The sequence below is a fragment of the Oncorhynchus masou genome, chromosome 6 (genome assembly GCF_036934945.1).
Source record: "Oncorhynchus masou masou isolate Uvic2021 chromosome 6, UVic_Omas_1.1, whole genome shotgun sequence".
NCBI lineage: Eukaryota > Metazoa > Chordata > Actinopteri > Salmoniformes > Salmonidae > Oncorhynchus > Oncorhynchus masou.
In genome coordinates this window covers 48,017,710-48,045,380 of record NC_088217.1, presented here as the reverse complement: position 1 = coordinate 48,045,380, position 27,671 = coordinate 48,017,710, and the positions used below count along the sequence as shown (strand labels likewise).

General features: G+C 46.5%; 1 protein-coding gene across 4 annotated transcripts in view; it reads left to right on the top strand.

The window, feature by feature from the left end:
- Window positions 1–27,671, top strand: part of pdzrn3b (PDZ domain containing RING finger 3b) — a 132,340-nt gene that overhangs the window by 80,025 nt on the left and 24,644 nt on the right. The window contains exon 1 of one of the 4 annotated variants that reach the window (XM_064968897.1): window positions 3,139–3,257. The exons of 2 other annotated variants lie outside the window; for them this stretch is intronic. In XM_064968897.1, coding sequence (XP_064824969.1) covers window positions 3,252–3,257 — 6 coding nt within the window. In that variant the 5' untranslated portion in view covers window positions 3,139–3,251. Of the gene's footprint in view, window positions 1–3,138; window positions 3,258–26,449; window positions 26,769–27,671 lie in introns of those variants that run through there. One more of the 4 variants, XM_064968899.1, reaches the window with a different exon arrangement.

Here is a 27,671-nt window from a genome sequence, read left to right as displayed (position 1 = left end):
TTTTACTTAAATATTCAGACCCTTTGCTATGAGACTCGAAATTGAGCTCAGGTGCATCCTGTTTCCATTGATCATCCTTGAGATGTTTCTACAACTTTGGAGTCCACCTGTAGTAAATTCAATTGACTTGACATGATTTGGAAAGGCACACATCTGTCTATGTAGGCTCCCACAGTTGACAGTGCATGCCAGAGCAAAAACCAAGTGATGAGGTCGAGGAATTGTCCGTAGAGCGCCCGAGACAGGAGTGTCTCAAGGCACAGATCTAGGGAAGGGTACCAAAAAATGTCTGCAGCATTGAAGTTCCCCCAAAACACAGTGGCCTCTTTCATTCTTGAATTGAAGAAGTATGGAACCACCAAGACTCTTCCTAGAGCTGGCTGCCCGGCCAAACTGAGCAATCGGGAGAGAATCGGCATCGGTCAGAGAGGTGACCAAGAACCAGATGGTCACTCTGACAGAGCTCTAGAGGTCCTTTGTGGAGATGGGAGAACCTTTCAGAAGGACAACCATCACTCCAGCACCACCAATCAGGCCTTTGTGGCAGATTGGCCAGACAGAAGCAACTCCTCAGTAAAAGGCACACGACAGCCCGCTTGGAGTTTGCCAATAGGCACCTAAAGACTCTCCGACCATGAGAAACAAGATTCTCTTGTCTGATGAAAACAAGATTGAACTCTTAGGCCTGAATGCCAGATGTCACGTCTGGTGGAAACCTGGCAACATCCCTATGGTGAAGCATGGTGTTGGCAGATCATGCTTTGGGGATGTTTTTCAGCGGCAGGGACTTTGAGACCAGTCAGGATTGAGGCAAAGATGAACGGAGCAAAGTACAGAGAGATCCTTGTTGAAAACCTGCTCCAGAGAACTCAGGACCTCAGACTGGGGCGAAGGTTCACCTTCTAACAGGACAACAACCCTAAGCACACAGCCAAGACAACACAGGAGTGCCTTCGGGACAAGTCTCTGAATGTCTTTGAGTGGCCCAGCCAGAGCCCGGACTTGAACCCAATCGAACATCTCTGGAGAGACCTGAAAATATCTGTGCAGCATCACTCCCCATCCAACCTGACAGAGCTTGAGAGGATCTGCAGAGATGAATGGGAGAATCTCCCCATATACAGGTGTGCCAAGCTTGTAGCGTCAGACCCTAAACCCTAACCCTAATGCAATATTTCAGTTTTTTATTTTTAATAAATTAGCAAAAATGTCAACTGTTTTCTCTTTGTCGTTATAGGGTATTGTGTGTAGATTGATGAGGGCAAAAAAAACATTTCATCAATTTTAATGTGGAAAAAGTCAAGGGGTCTGAATACTTTCCGAATGCACAGTAGCTTTGATCCACCTTACAGTATATCTTAATGCAATGACATATACATTGTTTTGAAGATTAATATCAAAGACTTATCAACAGCTGAAACAAGTTATCCAGTGTAGGAAATCCTCACTGGTGACCTAGTTTGTCGCACAACCCCATTCAAGTTCACATTTTTAGGAAGCAGTGGAGGAGACAAAGCTCTGATTTAAAGCAAGAGAAGGTGTATTTGTTGGCTCTTTTTCCTGCTCCAACTTTCACAGTTCAGCACCCTACTCTCACTAGTGTTTGAGAATATTTCCGAAGGGCCTCTGGAAGTCAACCCAAAAATGTTCCAAAAACTTTTGGTTTGAGAGTGCAGACAGAGTAGTGTGAATTGAACTCTCTCCACCCTCTACCCGACTTCCCCTCCCAGTCCCTATCCCGGCCCTTTGGTCCCCCAAGTTAACTCCTCTTTTGCGAATCTGTAGCAGATAAAGATTGATGTCATTGTCGGTCGGAGTCTTTTCCTCCCTCTTCCCCTCCTTCCCTCATCTTGGTCTTATTCATCTTCTCATGACCACCAGTATAATTACAGCAGCTAGCTCCTCAACTCAGCCGTCCCCAGAATGAGCTGTTTACTTTGGGCCGCTTGCCTCTGGCTACTGTGGCTGAGCGCTGATCCCCATAGTACTCAGCGGGGGCAGCCACACAGTCACCAAACTCAACCAAGCGCGCGCCCGCCAGCCCTGCTCATCCAGGCTCCCACCCAGCCGCCACACGGCCGCCGCGCTTCTTCCAACGCGCGACCGCCATAACCGCGTCGTCCATATGACCAGCCTACCCATGCTTTCTCTCGTCAGTAGTGGTAGCTAGAACAGTAAGACATCAACTCTCGTTGAGGAAAATCATAATCATCATTCATTTTAGTAATGGGTTTGGATGTATGAGGAGGCATTAAGTTGGCTCTGGATGGGCATAGCTACCACATTTTGTTTTCCATTTGCCCAAAGGCTGAGGAGGAATGAAGAGGCATTCTTTTTCATTGAGACTTTCCCCCACACCCGTGGGTCTACAGTGTATTATGTCAAAACAAGCTCTACTGTTTTAAGTTTTAATTTCACGTGCACAATTTACAGTGAAATGCATTTCTTGCAAGCTCTAGTGTAATTGTGTCTCCTTCAGGAGAGTGACACTAAGACTTGGAGGGAGCAGAATCAACAACCTTTGCATCCTTCAAGACGGTTGCTTTGTGAAGGTGTTAAAAAAAAGCACACAGTTAGCCATTGTCATGTAAATGCAAGCTGAAAAAGACCCTGGACCTGGGCCTCAATGTCAGGGCAAGTCCGCCAGAGCCATGTCCCAGTGAGACAGGGGTGCCGGTCGGCGTAGAAGAACACTGGGATAAATCCTCATTGCGAACTCATAATAATCATCTGCCACTGCCCTGTGCAAAGGAGGGGAGTGGTATTTGTTTACCAACAACCCAGGCAGGCTATCTGTTGGGCCACAGAGACACATAATATGTTCCTTCCAGTTGGGCTGATCATGTGTCGTGTTGGTTGGTTGCAGTGCCCCTGCCTGCCAGCCAGCCAATCTCAGGCCTCTGGACCCAGGTGCTTCCTGTCTACAATTTGGGAAAAGCGTGAGTGAGCTCATGATGGGCCAAGTCAACCATGAGCATTACGCCCTCCCTGCTCCAAACCCCATGGGATCGGCAATAAGGCTTTAAATATCCAACACTATTTTTTTTCTCTCTCTCTCTCTCTCTCTCTCTCTCTCTCTCTCTCTCCCTTTCTGTCTTTCTACCTCTTTTTCTCTCTTGTAATCAGTGATGGCAGATACATTTGTCACTAACGTCGGTGCAGGGAGTGAGCTGAAACGTTAAGTGGGGATCCTTGTAGCTCCTCTCCGTCTATTCGTTTGGCTGTTTCCTACTGCTGAGGTGTTGCTTGTGATGCTGGTAAGACATGCTGATTTTTACCCATGGATCCTATCTTGGGCTGTGCTGTCTGTGTGTTGTTCTGTTGTCGTTCCCTGTGCCTTTCTGCTCCCTGTGCTGTTCTTGTTTTGGAAAGGAGCTCTCTCGGGTTCTTCCATGCGTGTGCACACGGCGTACATGCATAATGTAGAAGTTGTGTCCAGAGTGCACGCTCGAGGTGAGGCCGAGGCGTCGAATATTCGAGCAAATATTTTCACAAGTGAGCGGGGATTTACGCGGTTTTGTGCCAGCTGTGGCATTACCGTAAAACATTTATATGCTCCCTGAAAAATGCATTTTATGTGTAACTGAAGCTGTTGCCTGTTAAACGTCTCTAACAGGACGACTGAGGCTCTGTGTGTTTTCCACAGGAATGATTCTTATCCAAAGGGAGAAGATGGGAGACTGAGCTCTATGTGTGAGGATCATTCTTGACATCAGTCCAGCTAGTCTGGAGCAACATCAGTGGCAGAGGGGTAGAGAGCCTCCTAGTGGCCACAGTCTGCACTCACAGCCTCAAACTCAGCTCTGGTTCTAAAAGTGCAACTTCTATATCGACTCTAAAAAATAAAATAAAAGGTGTAAATCAATTACAGCCAAGCTTTTGGATGGGCGTCTTAGTCTTGATGATTGTTGTACCCGTTTTACATGCATTGTTGTGTTGTCTGAGATTTACGAGACAACAGCTGACTAACTCTCCCCGTCCCCGTACACAGTTAATTTAACTCGCTTATATTTTTATCTCTTGACACATGAGCATTTAACATAACAAGGTATGATTTATGACCACCATGAAATGAATTATTTTTGGTCTCCAGTAGAAGCTTGAGAATAAGTGAGCCACTCAGCTGTCAAATCATGGTGGAAACAACAGCAGGCTTTTGGTTTGGGATCCTCCCTTCAGCCAGCTCCTTGCCTCTCCAGAAGGACTCTTTCACCTTGGCTGGTTCTGGTTTTAAAGAAGGGGGCAGAACATAATAATAGCATTACTTGTCTGACAGACAGCAGGCAGGACTTGTTTGTTTCAGGGCTGGTGTCATTCAGGAGGCCTGGCGCTGTGTAGAGGACTAGCTAGCTAGCTGAGGCAGGCTAGACACAAGTGTCGGTACATTAACTGCTCATAAAATAGCTGATGTCACTCATTCACAGCCTGGCCCCAGTTGTCTCGCGTTTTGATTGGTCCTGACGGGGTATTTCCATGGTGATGGGGGTCAGTTAAGGTGGTGGTGTTTACTTCAGTCTGCAGCATACCCAACTAGTCTGCCTAGCCTGACGCCAGCCAGAGCTGCTTCTGCGTGTGCTGCTGATAAGAGACTGCGTGCCACCGCTTCACGGTGACTGTTGAACTCCTAAAGGTTGGGTTAGGCCAGGGTCTGTCTCAGGTAGACAGAGAGGGCTGTTTGCTCCAACCAGGCTGTACCGTCTAAAGAGTATAATAAACAACCTGAAAGGACAACTGAACCACTCAATTCAGGCCAGTTCCCTCGAGCATTTTTCCCACCCATCTGTTGACCTGCTTTGAGAAGGAGAATTGAAGATTGAAGCCCGTTAAAGTGGCTCTACTTAACTTCCTGCTCTCCTCTCTGCGAAAGAGTGAAAAGTAAAAGACCAGAGGTCAACTACAGTTCACGTGCTGTCACTGTCCTCCAGGGTGACCTTAAACCGATTGTCACCACTCCAGACTGTTCGTTTCAGACTATGACCTTAAGAACATACATAGACAGGCGGAACGGGTTCATGAAAGCGTCACTTCAGTTTCTGCTGCATGGTCTCGATCACCTCTGGCCGTGTGGTAGTGGACAAATATACAATTGCATTGGAACTGGCGTCTGTCTCCCATTCTCATGCTGTTCTAGTTTACCCACAGCATTCGAAAGACGTGTTTAATCAAAGAAATATTTGGGGCCATTTTATATGTTTCTTTTACACGTTTACAATTTCACCCTCTTCACCTTTTCAATTCAGCTCTGTGTTGGCTCCAGATAACTGTCCCCCCCAGCAAGGCCAGGCCCAGGAACAGCTGTGGAAACAGCACACAGTGCGCTGTGGCGACTAGCGAGGGGGATCTGGGTGTGCTGGATCCACGCAGCTCTGTGGAGATGGAAGTTTTCATTTCCTCAGGATGTAGCGTCGGCTGTTTGAACAGGTGGTGGAGGAATCCTTCTGGGACACCGGCTCCACTCATGTCGTCCAGTTTTGGACTCCTGTCTTCAGCATCGCATTCCCCAGCCAGCAGCACAGACGAGCAAAGCAGAGTAGGCCCTGCACAGAGAAGAGCAGCACAGGGGCCCACTCTCCCCCCCCCCCCCTTCTGCTCTGCAAGTCCTCTCGTGATTGAGAGGCGTCCCGCTCCCAGCCTACTCCCGTCCCACATGGCAGGCTCCAGAAGAAAAAGCCCAACCAGACGCGTCTCCTAATGCGTTTCCAGTCCCCCCTGTCATTGGGGTTATTACTGCTGTGTGCAGCTGGGCTGTGCTGGGACTGGGGACCTGGGAGCGCCTGTTAGGGGGAAAGTGAGCATCTGAATGCTCTAATTACAAGAGGAGGGGATGTGTGTGGGACTGGCTGTGTGTTTTGTGTTCTTACCCCCAGGGGCGGGGATGCACACTGCCTGAGTCATACTAGACTGGAGCCATTGCATCGTGTCTCTCTCTCCCTCTCCTCCCACTGCTTACACAACCAGCTGGGCTACGGAGATACACAAACACAGAGAGACATAGATTTACTCGATGGGAGGATGGAGAGAGGAGTGCAATGCGGAGGATGAAAAGGGAGGAGGGGGGAGGAGGAAGAGGGGAGTGTGCGAGGCCCTGGGTAGATTTATGGCTTGCTGTTGAATCTAGCAGGTAAATACCAGGGAGGCCCTCCTCCCTCCCACCTCCCCCAGAGGAAAAGGCTCTGGGATTATGCCACTTGTTGAAGCTGTTTGCACAGATTCTCAGTTCGTTACAAAATCCTGCAGGGCAGGACCTGTCTCTCCACCACTCCCACTTCCACTCTCACTTCTTTTCAGTCTGCCTGTCCGCCTGTCCGTCTGCTTGTCTGCGTGTCCGTCTGTCTGTCTGTCTGCCTGTCCGTCTGTCTGTCTGCCTGTCTGTCTGTCTGTCCGTCTGTCCGCCTGTCTGTCTGCCTGTCTGTCTCTGTCTATCCGCCTGTCTGTCTATCCGTCTGTCTGTCTGTCTGTCTGTCTGTCCGCCTGTCCGCCTGTCTGTCTGTGGTTTTCCTGTCCCTCTTCCGATCTCTTGATATCACAGTGTCATTTGAAATATCAAAGAGCGAGGCAAATGATCGAATGCTTTGAACACATTAGGCTTAAAGAATTGTGTTGAACTGTTTGCCTGTCTGTCAGTCCGCCTGTCTGTCAGTCCGCCTGTCAGTCCGCCTGTCTGTCAGTCCGCCTGTCTGTCCGCCTGTCTGTCCGCCTGTCTGTCCGCCTGTCTGTCTGTCCGCCTGTCTGTCTGTCAGTCCGCCTGTCTGTCTGTCCGCCTGTCTCTGTGTCTGTCTGTCCGCCTGTCTGTCTGTTTGCCTGTCTGTCCGCCTGTCTGTCTGTTTGCCTGTCTGTCCGCCTGTCTGTCTGACCGCCTGTCTGTCTGTCTGTCCGCCTGTCTGTCTGTCTGTCCTCCTGTCTGTCCGTCCGCCTGTCTGTCTGTCCGTCCGCTGCCTGTCTGTCCGCCTGCCTGTCCGCCTGCCTGTCCGCCTGCCTGTCTGCCCGCCTGTCTGTCTGCCTGTCTGTCTGCCTGCTTGTCTGTCTGTCTGTCCGCCTGTCTGTCTGTCCGCCTGTCTGTGGTTTTCCTGTCCCTCTTCCGATCTCTTGATATCACAGTGTCATTTGAAATGCTCTGCTCTGTCTGTCCGCCTGTCTGTCCGCCTGTCTGTCCGTCTGTCTGTCTGTCGGTCCGCCTGTCTGTCTGTCTGCCTGTCTGTCTGTCAGTCCGCCTGTCTCTGTCTGTCTGTCTGTCCGCCTGTCTGTCCGTCTGTCTGTTTGCCTGTCTGTCCGCCTGCCTGTCTGTCCGCCTGTCTCTGTCTGTCTGTCCGCCTGTCTCTGTCTGTCTGTCCGCCTGTCTGTCCGCCTGTCTGTCTGTCTGTCCGCCTGTCTGTCTGTCTGCCTGTCTGTCTGCCTGTCTGTCCGCTTGTCTCTGTCTGTCTGTCCACCTGTCTCTGTCTGTCTGTCCGCCTGTCTGTCCGCCTGTCTGTCTGTCTGTCCGCCTGTCTGTCTGTCTGTCTGCCTGTCTGTCCGCCTGTCTGTCTGTCCGTCCGCTGCCTGTCTGTCCGCTGCCTGCCTGTCTGCCCGCCTGTCTGCCCGCCTGTCTGCCCGCCTGTCTGCCCGCCTGTCTGCCCGCCTGCCTGTCCGCCTGCCTGTCTGCCTGCTTGTCCGCCTGTCTGTCTGTCCGCCTGTCTGTCTGTCCGCCTGTCTGTCTGTGGTTTTCCTGTCCCTCTTCCGATCTCTTGATATCACAGTGTCATTTGAAATGTCAAAGAGCGAGGCAAATGATCGAATGCTTTGAACACATTAGGCTTAAAGAATTGTGTTGAGCTCTATTTTGTTTTCGATTGCCTGTTTATTACCATTCAGCCGTTGACTGCGTGAGCACACTAACACGCATGGCCAATAGGTGGCGGTATGACCCTATAGAATCTGAGCTCCGTCTATTAGTTTCCAGAGGGAATATTTTCACCTTGCCCTCATTTGATCTGACTCCCTCAGCCAAATGGCATCTCGTTAGTGCAGTGCACATTTAAATACACCATTGGGTGCTGTAAAGCATTTGCCAGACAGTTTTTTCCCCCTGCTGTCTAAAAGACATTAGTATTTATTTACTAGTAGAATGCAAGGTTTCGGTGCCTGAGATCATTTGTGTCCAGGACGTCTGGAGCATAATAAATACGCCTAGGTGAGCATAATAGACTGACTGAACACGCCCTTATTGATTCAAAACAGGTATCCATTGGTCACAGGCGCTGGCTGTCATATGATTATCTGATAGCCTGTTTGCGTGTGGGTCATAATTTGCTCAGACGGCGAAAAGCGAATTCCTCTAACGGGGGGGGGGGGGGGGTAGAACACAGTCAATGTGTAAACAAAGACCTCCAGATGAACTGATAGCCCATGTAGCACTGTTGCACATGCTCTAGATGTAATCCAGTACGTTTGCGGAACTGTGTCCACAGTGTGGTGTTGAGGCATTGTCAGAACAGCAGCTCTGTTCCAGTTCTCCTCTGTTCCAGAATGGGAGCAGCATCCACAAGGCACTTTTAACCCCAAAATGAATCCTCTTCGTGTGGATGGTGACGCCTCTAGTATTTCTCAACGGGACCCTCTAAATGGGCTGACCTGGTAGGTGGAACCCTGGAAGGCCAGGCATCTGCCCCCCCCCCCCCCCCCTCACATGACAAGGCCTTCTATGATGGAAAGTGAATTAGTGCACTGGGCCTTTACTAGTCCAGTATTAGCAGACCGATATAGCCGTCTGGAGCGCGGGAACACGTAGGGTGTGCCAATGTGCATATCTGTGAGCGTACATGGGTGGGTGGCTGCAGATGTGTATAAGTGTGGGCTAAAGTTCAAGAGTGTGTATTGGTTTGTGTGACAGTAGGAGTGTATGTACAGTACGTGTGTTTTGGCATGAGGGAGAAAGGCTCACCAGACAGATTTGTGATGTAATCAGGAGTTAATCTGTTCCCTGATGCTTGCTGAGCGGCTCCAGGGCCACAGGGGCCAAAGCACAACCCCCTTTCTGCTGGAGTTGACCTTAGCCCTATCCTCGACCCTCGCCCTCAGCCCTCCGAGCCCATTTGAACTGATAATCTCATCAGGAAGAGTGAGGGCACTGAGAGAACAAAAGCTCTACTTCACCTGAGCCCTCGCACTCAGTGCACATCAAGAGCTTCATTTGACCCCACTGGATGAATGGGTGGATGGCTGGAGTAATCACATTGCATAACTGAGCCCAGCAGAGCAGTAGAGTGGCTGGGCTGGTTGAGCAGGAACCACTACTGTGCCGGGGCTGCACACAGAGGTGAACAGACTGGCCATGGCTCAATCATTTCTTATAGACAGACGGGGTGCATCTCATTCAGCTGACTCGGGCATTGATAATCCACAGTAGTTTTTTTTTTAGAGTCATATGGTTCCAAACAACAAAATATTTTTGTTTGCCTATATCCACATTGGTAGGGGCATTTTTTAATGATTTTAATGTTGTTGTTTTTTACCACTCCAGCAACCCAGATTTCTTTGGTTTTCATTCAGAAAAGGTAAGATGTGAACTGACGAATGGTGAGGTGAATTCTAGACATTTGGAGCTGATATTGAATATTGGGCTGAAAAGCTTGAGTTGAGAGTATTTTGATGAAATATTATTCATTTCTCTCAGAATGTCTGCCCTCCCTCCATCTCTGTATGCCTTTATCTCTGAGAATAAAAGACCACAAAACCCCACGAAGACAGAAGAGGAACATCTTCAATGGACCGTATTCCCCTTCACAAGAGGCCCGGAGCACTTTTAGGATCCAGGTTGCCATAGTGACGGACAGTAACAGTGCATGTTTCCTAGGCAACTTTCCCTGGTTCTGCCATGCAGGGTACATTAGTATTATTGTTCGGTCTTCTCAGAGTCGGTCTACCCACTCAGAAGCCCAGAGACACACACACACACACACACACAGGAAGCTGTCTGAGAGGAAAGCTCTTCATTTGAGTTTGAACAGGAGGTCAGCGATTGTGCTTGTTTGGAGCTACCATGAGCATCTTAGTATGCTGGCCCTTTCCAGCCATCAGTGTTGGAGTCCCATCGAAGCCGTGTAGCCAGGTCCGTCTCCATACTCTGCCGTGTTTGTGTGGCCTGACAATGAAAGTCTGCGGAGTTGGCCAAAGCGCACACAGTTCTGGCAACTCTCTCTGAGAAATACATTGACTTTGTCACATCCATGCCGCAGCGGAGTCGTCTTGTTGAGTTATGGTGCGGTTTAGTCGTGACTTTCTGCGCTCACCTGTTTGCCTCATTAGGGCCCAGTGTCTGATGGCGCATGAAGGCGCAGCATCAAAGCAGAGTGGCCTGGCAGTAATGAGAGGCCTTGTCATCCTGTGCAACTCAATTAGCCCAGACTGGCCAGTCCCTCAGGAAGACTAATGACACCCCACTGGGACCACAGACCCCCGTAGGGAGAATGAGGGTGTGGGTTTAGGGAGGGGGGGGGGTACCAAAAATGTCCTTCTTCACTCTGGGCTTCTGAAGTGACTAACCCCAGTACATAACACAGAGAACCATATCCTCACATTGGAAAAATGCAAGGCCCTACAACACCGTGGGATCTTTACAGACATGGCACTGGTTCTCATGCTTGAGTATCTATAATTGATGTTGTCCCTTAGGATCTCTTTGATAGGCCGACAGAGACGACACCTCTCGTCTGTGGTCTGCGAATTCCTTTCGGCGATCCTATAGTTAAACTGTTCACTTTCATTACTGTTATCTTGGCTCGTGATGTGGCTGGTCAGGCCCCGGGGCCCCACTGACCTTGCTGTCCTCAGCCGTTCACTCACCAGCCAGCTGGGCACATAATAGAGCCTCCCTTCTAACATTGATATTTTTCAGTCCATTGGCTTTTCAGGTGAGTTAGAGTCCGTGTGAATGGTTTAGCGGTAGCTGACAGTGAAAGATAAGGAGCCACTCTTGAGTGTGAGCGGACTGATGAAGAAGACTTGGTAGTGTGCTGCTCCTGCTATGAGGTTGGCAGATGGCGGTGGAATCGCCTGTGTGACCCCCTCACAGAACACCAAGCCAAGCGTCTGTTGTTAATCCGACCTTTCGACCTCCTGTGTTCAGAAATACATTCTAACTATCTGCTTGTGGAGATACGTGTTTCATTTTGATTTAGTTCTTTATCGAGGATGTAGTCTTTCAAACTGCGCTTTGCCCGCCTAGAGTATGTGGTGTAGCCCGTCGACGGCAGAGTCTGTGTGACTGTAGCATCTCATCTCGAGCCATCTTTGTAAGTCCGTGGTGCCTTGTCCCAAAGGAACCAGCTGCTGGAGGACGGTTAGCAGGGACAGGGCCGTGGACTGGGACCCCTCACCTTACCGGACCCCACCACGAGCCCACAGGACCTCTGTGTCAGGGGCCACAGCTTGAGTGACAGGTACAAAGTAACCATTCTCTGCTGTGGGGTCCCGGGGAGGGGCGGAGACGCCGCCCCTGTCACTCACCCGCCCCGGGACAATGATGTGGGCGGGAAAGGCGATACCCTCGCCTCTTTTGTCTCCTTATTGAATTACAGCACAGGTTGTCTTTGTGTACTCAGAGAGTAATTGAAAACGTGACAAAAAAGGAGGGCGGAAAATGGAGGATGTGCTCCAGCGCACACAGTCAGTCAGTGAAAGGAGCCAATAAAAGTGAATATCAGGGCTTGGCATTCGGTGCTGAACGCAGGGCTCAAGTGATCCTTTTTGTAGTTGTAAAGTCTGGATAGAAGCGGGCTTTAAGGTGATTGAAGGAATTGTGCCATTCTCTAGAGAAGTAAAGTCATGTTCAGGGCAGTTCGCTGCAGGCAGAACTTAACCTCATTGTGGACCTGGAATATAAAGTCTCCAAGTGGTCAGTTGGGATATAGGAGGATACTTAGGCCCACCCCCTCTCCTCGCTGCTTGGGGTGAGTGGACAGTCGGCGATCACTTGGGGAAAGCATTTACAATGCTCTTACATAAGCATACCGTCTTGTGCGTTGAGCGTCAGCTCCACGTAATCCTCGGCAAACACGTGCACCATAGAATTCCTCTGTCCGTCACAGATTTCTTATCTGAAGGATGCAGTAACTTTTTGGGCGACCCCAACAAAAATTCGCATAGAAATGAGAGTTATAAATCTTTCATTCAAATTTTTCGAAGAAGATGTAGATGTCACACCCTGACCTTAGTATTCTTTGTTTTCCTTGTTATTTTGGTTCGGTCAGGGTGTGACATGGGTGATGTATGTGTTTTTGTCTTGTCTTGGGGTTTTGTATGTTTATGAGGCTGTTTCCTTTCTAGGTATATTGTATGTCTATGGTTGCCTAGATTGGTTCTCAATTAGAGGCAGCTGTCTATCGTTGTCTCTGATTGGGAACCATATTTAGGCAGCCATATTCTGTGGGTACTTTGTGGGTGATTGTTTCCGTGTCTGTGTTTGTTTCACCACACGGTACTGTTTTGGTTTTTCAAGTTTTGTTTATTGTTTTGTACTGTTTCGGTTTTTCATTAAAATCTACTATGGACACTTACCACGCTGCATTTTGGTCCGATCCCTGCTACACCTCCTCTTCAGACAAAGAGGAGGAAATCGGCCGTGACAGTAGATCTGTTCTATGTGTGCTATTTCTATGCTTCCCACTTTTTTGCGTCTTTCATCTCAGTTTTGTATACCAGCTTCAAACTGCTGAAAATATAATATGTTTTGTTATGGAAAATATATTTCATAGTGGTATAGATGGTACAATGATTCTCTACACTATACTTGATTTTTTTTTTGTCACATAAACTATTAGAATTTTAGAAACCAGGAAATGGTCGGAGCGATTTCTTTCATAGTGCATCTTTAACTTTTTTTCTTTCTCAAATGTCTCATTTCAGCCATATTATATGATAGATCACCAACCTAAACCTATTGAAAAGCTTTTTTCCTAGTGAAACACATTGTAGGGTGCGGGGATCTATTTTAGGGCAGTATTCTACCCTCCCTTATCAGTTTGTAATGCCCCACTTCTGTCATGATGTCCCTATTACACATGAGGTGTGTAGAGCACCGGTGAATGACCCACAAAGCCCCACAGAAAATGACCCACTGCCACAGGAAAGGGAAAGCGTGTGATTACATGACCATAACATGGAGCCAGACAAATAAGCACACACGCATGCACTCAGGGGAAAGAGAGTGGGGTGCATAATGGTTGCTCTCTGCGGGTACACGAACACATCAACGTGCCCTTTTCACATTACTCCCTTGATTACCTTAATCCTGCCTCGAAACTAGGACCTGTCATATGCACCAAGGGATCTGAGGGTCATAGGTCAAAGCGTCCCCGTGATCACTCTCTGCTCTCTTCCAAAATCACTGACTCCTCATTATACAACAGGACTCTCTCTCTCTACCCCCTCTCCTTCCCCCCCCCTTCCCCCTCCTACGCCGCCCTTTCACTGTCTCTCTCCCCCTCTATCTCTCGTTCTCTCTCATCTTTGTCAATTAAAAATATATACAAGACCAGTCCCTCGTCTCTCCCTTTAATGGAGCCAACAAGTCCTCTTCACTGTGCCATAGCATTGTGTTCTGTAATGACAGCATTTGCGGAGCACTTCAGTGCCAAATGAAGTCGGAATTGGACGAAAGCGGTAGTGCCAGGCTCTTTAAAACCCGACATATTTTTCTCCTATCCATTTGGAGAGAACAGGGGAAAGCATAGGCTAAATGTGTGGGCTTATTATTTTCAATCCAACACTTCTCTCTAAGGGTCTGTGGTGGAAATAGCACTCAGGGAATGACAGTTTTACTAATGACATGGGGCTCATGAAAGTGTACCGCACCTCAATGGGGAAAACTGCACTTTATGGCAATTTTACCATCCCCAACCTGAAGTGAAATGCTCTCTGAGATACAGGGGCTTGGAAATGGAATGGCTTCATCCAGCATCTTGTATTGATTTAAATACCATCTCTTGGTTTGTCCAATCTCTGGAACATAACCAGCTAATGGTCACTCATTATGCGAAAGACTGAAAGACACATGGCAAAATTACTTCCTGTGAAAGACTGAATAGCAAAATTAGCTGTGTTGTAAAAGCATTAAGATTCATAAGTGTATGTGGGAAATTAACAAGGACACTGCAAGCATTCACCTGTTTCCTATTTGCATTTTTATTATGGATTATAAACCCCCCTCACAGTATTTGCATACATTAACGATTGAATGCAAACATTATTGTTTAACAGTTCACCAGGGCATTAACAGTTGAGTCGTTACACATTGACAAACTAAGTGCATTAGCCTTCACTGTAAGTGAAAAGAGTTTTCAGTGTATTCGGTAATGACGTCTGTTGCAAATTCATTTCCCATTTCGACTAAAAAGATTAGTCGATTCCCTCTAAATGCAGTAACCTTTCTGTTATCTGGGGGGGGGTCAGGGGAGAGGGAGGAAGTAGAGTCATGATAAATTGGACTTTGATACTCTGGGAGTTGCTTATTGAATTCACTTATCTGCCAAACGATGTTAGCATTGTGCTGAACAGATGTGTCAGGGCAGGTCTGGGCTTAGATAGAGGGTCCGGGATGGGGAGGAGAAGTGGAGAGGCTGGATTAGATAGACCAGTCTGTTACTGTTTGTCCCAGAGCTCCGTTCTTACACCATGTGACTATCAGTGGGAAAGGATAACACGTAAAGTATCATACTTATTACAACAAGAAATGATGTAAAAGGGTAGCCTAGTGGTTAGAGCGTTGGACTAGTAACCGGAAAGTTGCAAGATCAAACCCCCGAGCGGACAAAGTACAAATCTGTCGTTCTGCCCCTGAACAGGCAGTTAACCCACTGTTCCTAGGCCATCATTGAAAATAAGAATTTGTTCTTAACTGACTTGCCTGGTTAAATAAAGGTAAAAAAATTAAATAAATAACCCTATGAAGTCTAGCCAGTGACAGTATGTGTTACGGTAGAAGGTTTGTGTCCTGTTACTGTACAGTAGTTTAATCCAATGCATTATGGGAGGTATCAGTCGCGTCGCAAAACCAGATTGCCATGGGTCATCTTCAGAAAGCTCCGGGCTCAATTGATGTACTTTTATTCAATGCAACTGTGATGATTTCCCAGCCTCAGGGAAAGATATGGAGAATAAAACAATGACTGTTCTTTACATGTGTGACTGCCCTGAAGATGACAAGGTTAAGGATGAACTTCTCTGCCTTTCAATGTTCTATTTGGTCCCAGATGCGTTTCCATTCTTCAAACCAATATAGAAACTAGGATTGTCTGTGGAGAGACCAAGCAGAAACTGTCTGTAAGTTGGTGTATGTTTGGTGGCTTGTTCAGCCTGTGTACAGTACAATGCATCATTCATGGCGATGTTCAAATGTGTCTGTAGGTCAGGTATGACACATTTCAGGACATTATTGTAAATCATATATTTGCCTCCTTAACAGACTCGCCTGGATATATAAAGGTTAAATAAAAATACATTAAAACAGTCTAAAGAGAAGGGACATCTACCTCACTTTGAAACTGCTCAGTGACTCAACAGGGAGGATGGGAAATCCCCTCTACTGCTAGCTAGGCCACACAGAGGTCACTGTCTGTCTGCTGGCTGAGTGACTAACAGGGAGAGGGGTCGTTAATTTAAAGATTTACTGACTGTCCCAGTCTTTGAGTTAGCCCAGTTAATGTTTCAATTTCATTAAATCTTGTGAAGTAACACAGACAAGCAGCTTTGCACGTAGAAAAAAAAATATTGTTTCTCTACTTCGGCAGCAGTCCTCATTCGTCATTGTTGACTTGTTGGTCGTTAGCCTAACTCTCTGTCCTAGTATAGAAGCCTGTGATGTCACTGTCATGTCAGTTACTCACCTGTCGATGAGGTCACCCCTCAATCAGACCTTTCATTTGGGAGAGCACTGTAATGTAATGAGATGGACTCCTGAACATGGACCTGTCCAATAACTCTCCATCACAGCCCCTGAGACAGACAGACAGTCACCATGGGACACAGACCTGCCGATTCAGCCCCTCAGTGGTCCTGTCTCATTCCACACCCAAGAGATTGAGCTCTGTCCACGACCTTGGCTGTAAACACAGCGACACAGCCAGGAATGCTGATGGGTCTGGGAATGAGCTTGTGACAGGAGTCAGTGTCCAGGCCAGAACTGAGAAGGAGAGAGTCCTTGTGGTTATGGAGGCTGCAAGGTGCCCCACTGCCCACCTAACTGTAGCAGTAGCACCGGGCCTCTATTCTGCTCATAGTACAGGAGAGGGGCAATGGGGATGAAATATGAACTCCTTGATTATCGCGCCTGATAACTGTGTTGACAAGCTGCACGAGTTCTCTTCGGGAGGCATGTCGTGACATTTGGAAAATTAGCTGAAAATAGTGTTTTATGATACCTTGCTGAGGACAATCGACAGCCCGGCTTTCTATTTGTAGCAAAGGTTAGGTGGCGATTTTAGTGGCCCTATTATGGCCGTTAATTCTTGTGGGACCAGAGGTCTTGTGTTGGTTGGAGTCATATTGGATCTGTCAGCCCCCTGGCCAGGGAGAATCCATTCCCTCTGTCATCACCACAACCAATTTATTTACATTCAAATCCATCTTGATCCCCTGTGTGAACGACCCATCTCTCTCTCTCTCTCTGACAGACTGCAGCTTATTGCCAAGTCACTCCATTAGAAGGATCTTGGGGCCTTGTACTCTCCAGTGTGTGAACACTGTTTATTTTTTTTAAAGCTAACAAACTCTGAAACTGTTGGATTTGTTGTTTTCCTGTCTGGCAGTGAATGTGATATTTTCGTATCAAATATTGCATTTGGTGGTTTTGTCCTTTTTGTAGAGCGACTTTGTTTCATTTTCCCATATTTCACAAGATGGCAAATATAAAGGTAGACCCTGCTGAATACATAATGGAAGACAAACAGTGATATGGAGAGGAGCTGAGACTTAAACGCTATCTGTTGCTGTTTGGTTTTCTAACTCCTCTGGGAGTGGGAAGGTATCTCAGAAACATGTCTTTGACTTTTTCACATTACAGTTGCTAAGGGATATGGCTTAGTTTGTGTACTCCATGAATGGAACCTAATTTATACGTTATATTTGTTAAGGCATATCTGGTTATTGATACAGTTATCATATGCATGGTTTTCTCCCAAGCCAACTAAACTACTGTACTGGACAGCGGTGGTCACCAACCGGTCGATCTCCAAGGCATTCCTAGTCGATCACCAAACCTTTCTATAAAAAAACAACAACATTGATGTAGTCAACCTTGCGTTCCTATTTTTTTAGCATTTTTTTGCACTTGATTCAGCAGTCCTCGCACTGGGAAAGCAAAGTGTTCCCATTTTGAACAATTTCATGCATGTGAAAGTAGAACTCCGCCTACCCGGCAGGCCCAGAGAGCAAATCAAGTGCACCTATAGGAGATGAATGTACTTTGGTGCGAAAAGTGCAAATCAATCCCAGAACAACAGCAAAGGGCCATGTGAAGATGCTGGAGGAAACAGGTACAAAGGTATCTATATCCACAGTTAAACAAGTCCTATATCGATATAACCTGAAAGACCGCTCAGCAAGGAAGAAGCCACTGCTCCAAAACCACCATTAAAAAAAGCCAGGCTATGGTTTGCAACTGCACATGGGGACAAAGATCGTACTTTTTGGAGAAATGTCCTCTGGGCTGATGAAATAAAAATACAACTGTTTGGCCATAATGACCATCGTTATGTTTGGAGGAAAAAGGGGGAGTCTTGCAAGCCGAAGAACACCATCCCAACCGTGAAGCAGGAGGGTGGCAGCATCATGTTATGCACACAAAATAGATGGCATCATGAGGCAGGAAAATGATGTAGATATATTGAAACAACATCTCAAGACATCAGCGAGGAAGTTAAAGCTTGGTCGCAAATGGGTCTTCCAAATGGACAATGACCCCAAGCATACTTCCAAAGTTGTGGCAAAATGACTTAAGGACAACAAAGTCACGGTATTGGAGTGGCCAAAACTAGGCCCTGACCTCAATCCTATAGAAAATGTGTGGACAGAACTGAAAAAGTGTGTGCGAGCAAGGAGGCCTACAAACCTGACTCAGTTACACCTGCTCTGTGAGGAGGAATGGGCCAAAGTTCACCCAACTTATTGTGGGAAGCTTGTGGAAGGCTACCTGAAACATTTGACCCAAGTTAAACAATTTAAAGGCAATGCTACCAAATACTAAATGAGTGTATGTGAACTTCTGACCCACTAGGAATGTGATGAAAGAAATAAAAGCTGAAATAAATAATTATCTCTACTATTATTCTGACATTTCACATTCTTAAAACAAAGTGGTGAATCCTAACTGACCCAAAATAGGGAATTGTTACAAGGATTAAATGTCAAGAATTGTGAAAACGGAGTTGAAATGTATTTGGCTAAGGTGTATGTAAGCTTCCGACTTCAACTGTAAGTTCTTTGCCGTCAGCTGGAAGATTATGCCCCCGTTTCTTAGTGGTGGGAGGGAGGAGTGACGGTGAGTCTCGCAACTGCTCCCTCCCTCAGACTGACCGTCAGATGTAGGCCATCAGTCCAGTAAAAAAGCTGTGCCTCACGAGTAATAAAACAAATTATCAATTACCAGTGTGATCATATACCTACATGTTTTCAATATAGTAAAAAAGTATGTCTAGCAATAATCAACAACTAACTTGACAGACCTTGAAGAGTTTAAAAATAATAATGTGAAAATATTGTACAATCCTGGTGTGCAAAGCTCTTAGACTTACCCAGAACGACTCACAGCTGTAATTGCCGCCAAAGGTGATTCTAACATGTATTTTCTAATAACATAGATGGGTGAAAAAACAATACATTTAATCAATTTTGAATTCTGGTTGTAACACAACAAAATGTGGAGTAATTCAAGGGGTGTGAATACTTTCTGAAGGCACTGTAGCCTGTTTGAACAGCAGCTTCAAATTCAAAATCTATTCTAATAACCAATGAGTAATCTAACTAACAATTCCAAAACTACTACCTTATACACACACAAGTGTAAAGGGATAAAGAATATGTACATAAAGATATGTGAATGAGTGATGGTACAGAACGGCATAGACAAGTTGCAGTAGATGGTATCGAGTACAGTATATACAGTGCCTTGCGAAAGTATTCGGCCCCATTGAACTTTGCGAACTTTTGCCACATTTCAGGCTTCAAACAGAAAGATATGAAGTGAAGTGGAAAGTGAAGTGAAGTGGAATGACATTTATTGGATATTTCAAACTTTTTTAACAAATCAAAAACTGAAAAATTGGGCGTGCAAAATTATTCAGCCCCTTAAGTTAATACTTTGTAGCGCCACCTTTTGCTGCGATTACAGCTGAAGTCACTTAAGTCACTTGGGGTATGTCTCTATCAGTTTTGCACATCGAGAGACTGAAATTGTTTCCCATTCCTCCTTGCAAAACAGCTCGAGCTCAGTGAGGTTGGAGGAGAGCATTTGTGAACAGCAGTTTTCAGTTCTTTCCACAGATTCTTGATTGGATTCAGGTCTGGACTTTGACTTGGCCATTCTAACACCTGGATATGTTTATTTTTGAACCATTCCATTGTAGATTTTGCTTTATGTTTTGGATCATTGTCTTGTTGGAAGACAAATCTCCGTCCCAGTCTCAGGTCTTTTGCAGACTCCATCAGGTTTTCTTCCAGAATGTTCCTGTATTTGGCTCCTTCCATCTTCCCATCAATTTTAACCATCTTCCCTGTCCCTGCTGAAGAAAAGCAGGCCCAAACCATGATGCTGCCACCACCATGTTTGACAGTGGGGCCGATGTGTTCAGGGTGATGAGCTGTGTTGCTTTTACGCCAAACATAACGTTTTGCATTGTTGCCAAAAAGTTCAATTTTGGTTTCATCTGACCAGAGCACCTTCTTCCACATGTTTGGTGTGTCTCCCAGGTGGCTTGTGGCAAACTTTAAACAACACTTTTTATGGATATCTTTAAGAAATGGCTTTCTTCTTGCCACTCTTCCATAAAGGCCAGATTTGTGCAATATACGACTGATTGTTGTCCTATGGACAGAGTCTCCCACCTCAGCTGTAGATCTCTGCAGTTCATCCAGAGTGATCATGGGCCTCTTGGCTGCATCTCTGATCAGACTTCTCCTTGTATGAGCTGAAAGTTTAGAGGGACGGCCAGGTCTTGGTAGATTTGCAGTGGTCTGATACTCCTTCCATTTCAATATTATCGCTTGCACAGGGCTCCTTGGGATGTTTAAAGCTTGGGAAATCTTTTTGTATCCAAATCCGGCTTTAAACTTCTTCACAACAGTATCTCGGACCTGCCTGGTGTGTTCCTTGTTCTTCATGATGCTCTCTGCGCTTTTAACAGACCTCTGAGACTATCACAGTGCAGGTGCATTTATACGGAGACTTGATTACACACAGGTGGATTGTATTTATCATCATTAGTCATTTAGGACAACATTGGATCATTCAGAGATCCTCACTGAACTTCTGGAGAGAGTTTGCTGCACTGAAAGTAAAGGGGCTGAATAATTTTGCAAGCCCAATTTTTCAGTTTTTGATTTGTTAAAAAAGTTTGAAATATCCAATAAATGTTGTTCCACTTCATGATTGTGTCCCACTTGTTGTTGATTCTTCACAAAAAAATACAGTTTTATATCTTTATGTTTGAAGCCTGAAATGTGGCAAAAGGTCGCAAAGTTCAAGGGGGCCGAATACTTTCGCAAGGCACTGTACATATGAGATGAGTATGTAAACAAAGTGGCATAGTTTAAAGTGGCTAGTGATACATGTATTACATAAAGATGCAGTAGATGATATAGAGTACAGTATATACGTAGACATATGAGATGAATAATGTAGGGTATGTAAACATTATATTAAGTAGCATTGTTTAAAGTGGCTAGTGATATATATTTTACATCAATTCCCATTATTAAGTGGCTGGAGTTGAGTCAGTGTGTTGGCAGCAGCCACTCAATGTTAGTGGTTTCTGTTTAACAGTCTGATGGCCTTGAGATAGAAGCTGTTTTTCAGTCTCCCGGTCCCAGCTTTGATGCACCTGTACTGACCTCGCCTTCTGGATGATAGCGGGGTGAACAGGCAGTGGCTCGGGTGGTTGTTGTCCTTGATGATCTTTATGGCCTTCCCGTGACATCGGGTGGTGTAGGTGTCCTGGAGGGCAGGTAGTTTGCCACCGGTGATGCGTTGTGCGGACCTCACTACCCTCTGGAGAGCCTTACGGTTGTGGGCGGAGCAGTTGCCATACCAGGCAGTGATACAGCCCGACAGGATGCTCTCGATTGTGCATCTGTAGAAGTTTGTGAGTGCTTTTGGTGACAAGGTCTGGAGCTAAGCTGTGTAAGTCGGGTTTATTTTATCGGTTTATTTACTTGTCTGTTGACCATATTCTTGAGATTAAAGGATTTTTATGTTGTGTTTTTAGGACGGTAGCTACAGTCAGCGATGTCCAACGATGATTGCTGTATGTGTGTTGTACACAGAAATTTAAATATATTTTTGTAGGCTATTTCAATAACTCAGGGCTAACACATTATGATAGCCTACTATATATACAGATTCACATTCAGGAAAGACATTTTGATCTCTATATACTATTGGAAAGAGCAGATTCGGAGGTTTCCAAATCAGCTACTTTTTCCAAACAACTCTTAAATGAGTGGATGAGCTCTGTTTTATAATCAAACTTTTTTACAAAATGGCCGCAATTCCATGCTTTGCACAGTAACATAATTAAATTCATACTATGTGAATTTTTTGCTCATGTTGTTTAGGAACTAAACCCTTCTTATTTCAGGGTTACGTCGGTATTTCACATATTTTCACACAGTCTGTGGCCACCAAACGGGACCCGACCCAGATCCAAGGGTCAGCTACAGAATTTTGGACCCGACCCAGATCCAAGGGTCAACTACAGAATTTTGGACCCGACCCAGATCCAAGGGTCAACTACAGAATTTTGGACCCGACCCAGGTTGGACCCATGAAGACCTCTACTCCACACACAGAATGAATCCAGTCAAATGACAGAAAGATGGCATCATCAATGTATTAGTATTAGTATTAGTTGTACCCATTGATTCTTGAAGAATACAACTTAGAAATGCCTCTGGAGCTTAGTTCAACTGTCGTACCAAAATATAAGCTTCTTTTACTCCAATGTTTGCAAACAAAAGTAAATGTAAACCAACACTGTAATAGTGACTATAGCCTCAAAACATGGTTCAAACTATACTTTTGATATCATGGAAGTCCTTGCATTTATAGCTCTGGGGGGGGGGTGTATTGTTTCAACTGCTGATTTTCCCCTTGAGGAGGGAAACTTATTAAAGTACCCCCTCTTCTCACTCTTCCTCACCTTCCTTGTACTTATTCTTCTCCTCACACCTGTTCACCTGGTGTCCCCATTATTCATAAAGCCAGAGCCGAGCGGGGTAGTTCCTCCTTCTCACATATCCTCTACAGATTAAGGGGATGATGTGTAGAGCCCAGACCCCATGGCCAAAGTCAACTCAGGGGGGACGCCACTAATCTCTCCCCATCACGGGCCACACCGCTGTGGGAACCTGTGGGATTATGACACTCCCTCTCTCCTTTCGACTGCCACAGACTAGTCTCAGCCTGGTCAGGCATGCCTTGTCTGCACGGAGGTGACACTGAATACATCAGCCATTTATTCATTTAGATGTCTCTTATTCGCTATTGCCAACCCCCCCCCCTCCTAGCACCTCTGCTGGCATCTGGACAGAGCATTATGGAGTGTGAGAAGGACTGGACTCTTGTCATCATCTGCCATCGTCTCCTGTTTCCTTCACGTGTTGCCATGTCATCACTTCCACAGAGCCAGTCTCAACATTCTGCTCAACCCCCTGTTTCTCTCTGATCTCCTCAGGTCACAAAAACCTCATCCAGGTTGCAAGACCAGTCGATTTGTCAGATAAAGGGACTGATAGCTTGCAGTTTTCCAGCGCTGGGTGATAAAACGCAGAGTTGCCATCTCCAATGAACCCAGTGGCATGGTGAAGAGACCCTGGTAGATCTACAGGGATGCTGCTGTGGCCTGCAGCAGAAACACTGTTAAAGCTCCGCAACAGATCAGCACTGAGACTGTAGAGGGGGTCAGCCATACACTGTTAACCCTGGTGCACCTGTAGTAAACCTTCAATTAGTGTGAGCTGAGCGGGTGTTTAAGCGGCTGTCAGCCTGGCTCTTGTAAATACATGCCACCTGTATCCGTGTGGCTCATAGTAGCATGGAGATAACTTTCGCCTACAGCACATAGGCTGAGGAGGGACACACCCAATCAGGGTAAGCCTCACACGTGAAAGAACTGCAGGAGATACTGTACATGCATATTATGTGATCTCTGGCCTCTTCAATCCAAATGTATCTTGAGAGAGAGCCTTGCAGGGAACAAGTAAGAGAGAGACAGATAATGAGGGAATGTGTGGAAGACCGAGGGACTCCGAACCCGGACCCATCGCAGGCAAGCAGCAGTGCTCCTCTGCTGATCCCTCTTTTTCCGTAAAAACACAACTGTTCAACTGGCCCCAGTGGGACCCCAGCAGAGCGGAGCGCTACAGAGACACCATGAATATGAATGGCCCAGTCAAGCATGGAGCTAGACAGCACAAGGGACCCACACTTTTGAAGACCCCATAGCTAGTGAGGGAGGGGACATGGGTAACCTCTGCCCCCTTCCTCTATCCAACCCCCCAATGTTTACAGTGACAAGCCACATGACATCATTACCTTTTGGTCCTACTTGTTACTGGTTCCTGTGTCGAGGCAGGAGCCACTAATGACTGGGGCTTGGTGTTGGACTCCTCTCCAGAGCCTACATATCAAGACGCTGTTTGAAGCCTGTTTAACCCCCAAAAAGGGCTCATGTTTAGCGTCACCATGCACAGTGGGGGGTATACTGTTATCACAGCAACTGTAAATGAATTGCTCATTTGATTAATGCAGTGCTCTGGCGTGGCTATTATTTTCATTGTCGCAATCCCTTGTGGAAAAAAATATGAATTACATAAAAATCAAGTGTACGTGCTCCTTTGTCCCATCCATATTGTTTCTATGTCAGTCTATGTGGTTCATTCTCCAGAGTGAATAGCCCTGGATAGGGGACTGGGGTTTCAGCGCCGCTGCCCATCAAACTCTGGAACCCCAGACGCTCGCAACTCTGACTCTAATCATCACCTTCAAAAACAGCCCAAAAAACGACTTGTTCAGTCTGGCTTTCCCCTCGGTTTAGGTTAGCTCTTAATCGCTAGCTTAGTTTATTAGGATCCCCATTAGCAGCTCCTCTACTCTTCCTGGGGTCCACAGCTTAAGCTAAGTAGCTTTCATTGCTGTTTTTCCTTTTGTCTTATCCTTGTTTTGTTTTTTACTCTCTTGCTGCACAGTGTCCTTGGGTTTCTAGAACGGAGCTTTGAATCCCATGTATTATCATTGACTACACTGAGTATGCACCCTCGTAAAGCCTGTTTATCAGCACACTGACCACCGGGACTATACAAGCTGTTGGACTCCACACAATAAGACTCATTATAACAACAGCTCCTGCAAAAGGAGCTTTCAGTTTGCCTGTGGCAGGTTTCCCTTATAATAAGACTCTATAATCAGCTCTGTCATATTATCATATAGTTTCTGTTGTTAATGTGTGCTGCCCAAAAGTGTTAGGATTTATTATTAAGAGATTATCCATAGAAAGTCCCCAAGCGGTTAAATCTCTGCAGATGGATAAGGAGCCTGGCTGGATCCTATAGAATGAGAACAGGATGAGGTTTGTCTTTCTCTGAAGGAGGATCCCATTGGAGCTGTGTCACGGCCCATGGTGGAGCAGGCCTGGGAGGCAGCGGTGAGGGAAGCAGATGGGGATAGGGATAGGGAAGCAGCGTCGACAGACAGATAGGGATCAGTGGAAACGTCTGGCCTGAGGAAACGCTGTGCTCATGTACCACTATCAACACCAGCCACCACCCAGGGACCCAACCAGCCATGTGATGTAGACAGGTATGGATCTATATAATCAAAAATGTTCTATGAATGAGAGCAGAGCAGACAGAGGGTTATGGGACGGGGCCCCGTTGACCAGTGTCTGAAATAATATTTCCTTTCGTGATAACCCCCACGTCTGACAGACGCAGGGATGACGGCCCTGTGTAAGTAAGAGCAGGGGGTAAGTGTCAAGAATAAGTAGATGGCTGTGATGTTCTGGTTCACATATCACATCATCTGTCACTTCATCACATCATTTGCCTTGATGTGTTATTAACCTTTGGCAGTGTACTGATGTGAGCATAGCGGTGCCAGTTTCCCAGCACTCCAAGGCACAGGCCTGGATGATCTCTGACTGCCGAGTGACATCAGGCTGGATGGGCCCATGTGTCACTAATTGCGTGAGCAGAGCAGGGAAGGACAGGAGGAGGGGCTACGGCAGCGCCGCTCAGACAGGGGCATTCTGTTTCTGGGAGGTCCGTGCCACCCCTCATTGTCGAAATGAACAAGGCCACCCGGCGCCCCACTATCTAACTCTAATTGGCATTACGGCTTGGTTGGCTGCGTGGCACCAGAGCGGGTACCAGAGCCCATGCCAGGTCTGCCACACTGGAGACGTAGCCTTTGTCAGCTCAGGCGATGGAAAGGGTAGCCTGTGACTTAGGATGGGGACGCCACCGAGGACCCAGAGAATGGCATGTCACTTGCCATCAGTTGCTCCATTGGCTGAAGCTTTAGGAAGCTAGTTTTAGGAAGCTAGTTTTAGGAAGCTAGGGTAAACATGTCATCTCTTTTTGTTGGACTGTTTGTTTGGCTGTCGGCCCACCCATTAAGATAATTCAATGGGAAAGAATAATTTGGCTTTATCCTGAGAAAGCATATGACAAAGGTCATGGTGGGAAAAAAAATGATTGAACTGGGGACATGGAAAATTCCCTCTGTCTCCTTTGTTTTATCTCAACCTCTTTCATAGAGCGTTTCTGTGGACTTTGTTTCTAATCCAACATTGGAGATGGATGCCTCTTTGTGGCTCTGTGCACATGGGACCCCGGTCATTGTCACCGCACTGAATGATTCAGATGTAATGTCTGGAAGGGTTAAGACTGACGAGCTCTCCTGGCCCCAGGAGAGGAAGTCATGTTTGTTTGCAGCGACTACAAAAAGCCTCCATGTCACTCACTTTGTCCTCGACACAATAGATGTAATGATTGTTAATTAATGAAACTTCAGCTGGCATAGTCTGTGGTTACCCCCACTCCTCCCCCGTTTTAACCCCCCCCCCCCCCCTCCCCCCACACACACAGTCGTATTGGGGCAGTACCTCATGAATATTCAGTGAATGGCTGCTTAATTTGCACGAGGGGGTGTGTATATATAGGCTGAGAACAGAGCGGAAGAGCCTCAGAGAGTGGGGGAGTGTGCGTGCGAGTTAGTGCGAGACCGACCGAGAGCAGAGCGTGCTTACTCCTACTCAGACACACACTCATAGACACACGCGCACGGCTGGCTGCGCAGCCTTCATATAAATCCTGCCAGCTAAACCTATTTCCTTGGAGAGTGGGAGACAGAGCAGACTGGTCAGTGGCTCATCAGCTCCATGTGAGCCAGTAGCCCAGAGAGAGACAACCTGCCTGGCTGACTGGAGGGGAAGACTGGATGGTGAGATTCCTCCACCATGGGATGCAGCCTCTGTACCCTGCAGAAGCCTGAGGAGCAATACAAACTACTCTATGAGGTCTGCCAGGTACTGTAACCACTTCTGCCTTCTCCTGAACGGCTGAACTTTCAGGGCTGTTAAATCACGTGTATGTGACACATACAATTTGATTTGATACGAGAAGTCGACTCAGAAAGTGTAGAGGTTCTGCAAAGGGACATAGGACGCAGACGTTTCGTTGTCTACTGCTATGTAAATGCTTTACATCTGTGACCGAACTGATTTCTTCACTCGCTGGGATATTTCTGTTTGTGGTTGTAGTGTTTCTCTGGTGTTGTATATTTTGGTGTCTTTGTGTTTGTAGTTTGGTGTTTTTTTTCTTTGCATTTGCTTCTCTGCTGGTTTCATCCCCAGTGTGTTTAGGGCAGGTTGACTAACAGGGTGGGAGTAGAGTGTTGTTGCTGCCTGGCTGGATAGTGTGAACTCTGCGTGCGGGGTCAGGGAGCGGTGATGAGGAGGTGTAGTTAAAGGAGGGCTGATGATGAAGTTGACAGCTCTCTGAATGTGTCTGTTAGTGTGTGCTGATCACAACCCACCTCCTCATTGTCAACAGACCGCTGACTCAGCCACTTCTGACTTTAACCCCCTGGTTGACTCGTACTTTAGGTTTATGTTTAACACTATCATGAGCAGTCGGCACATTTTCTCCAGAGATAATAGACAAGAGGTGTCGTATAGGTGTTTGAGTCATTCAAATGTAGTTTGTTGTTGTTTTCAACCCAGTTTATTTAACAATGAGGAATTTTTGTATTTAGCAGCCTTTAATTTGAATGAAAAAGTTCAAGCCGACAGAACATAAATGTATTAGTACCCATCAAGCACACAGGGATTTCCTGTTGTAGGATGAAAGGCACTTCTGATTCAGTGTATATATTACCAACATTGAAAAAGATCAGTTGGACATTGTACAGCCTGGGATAAAACCAGGAC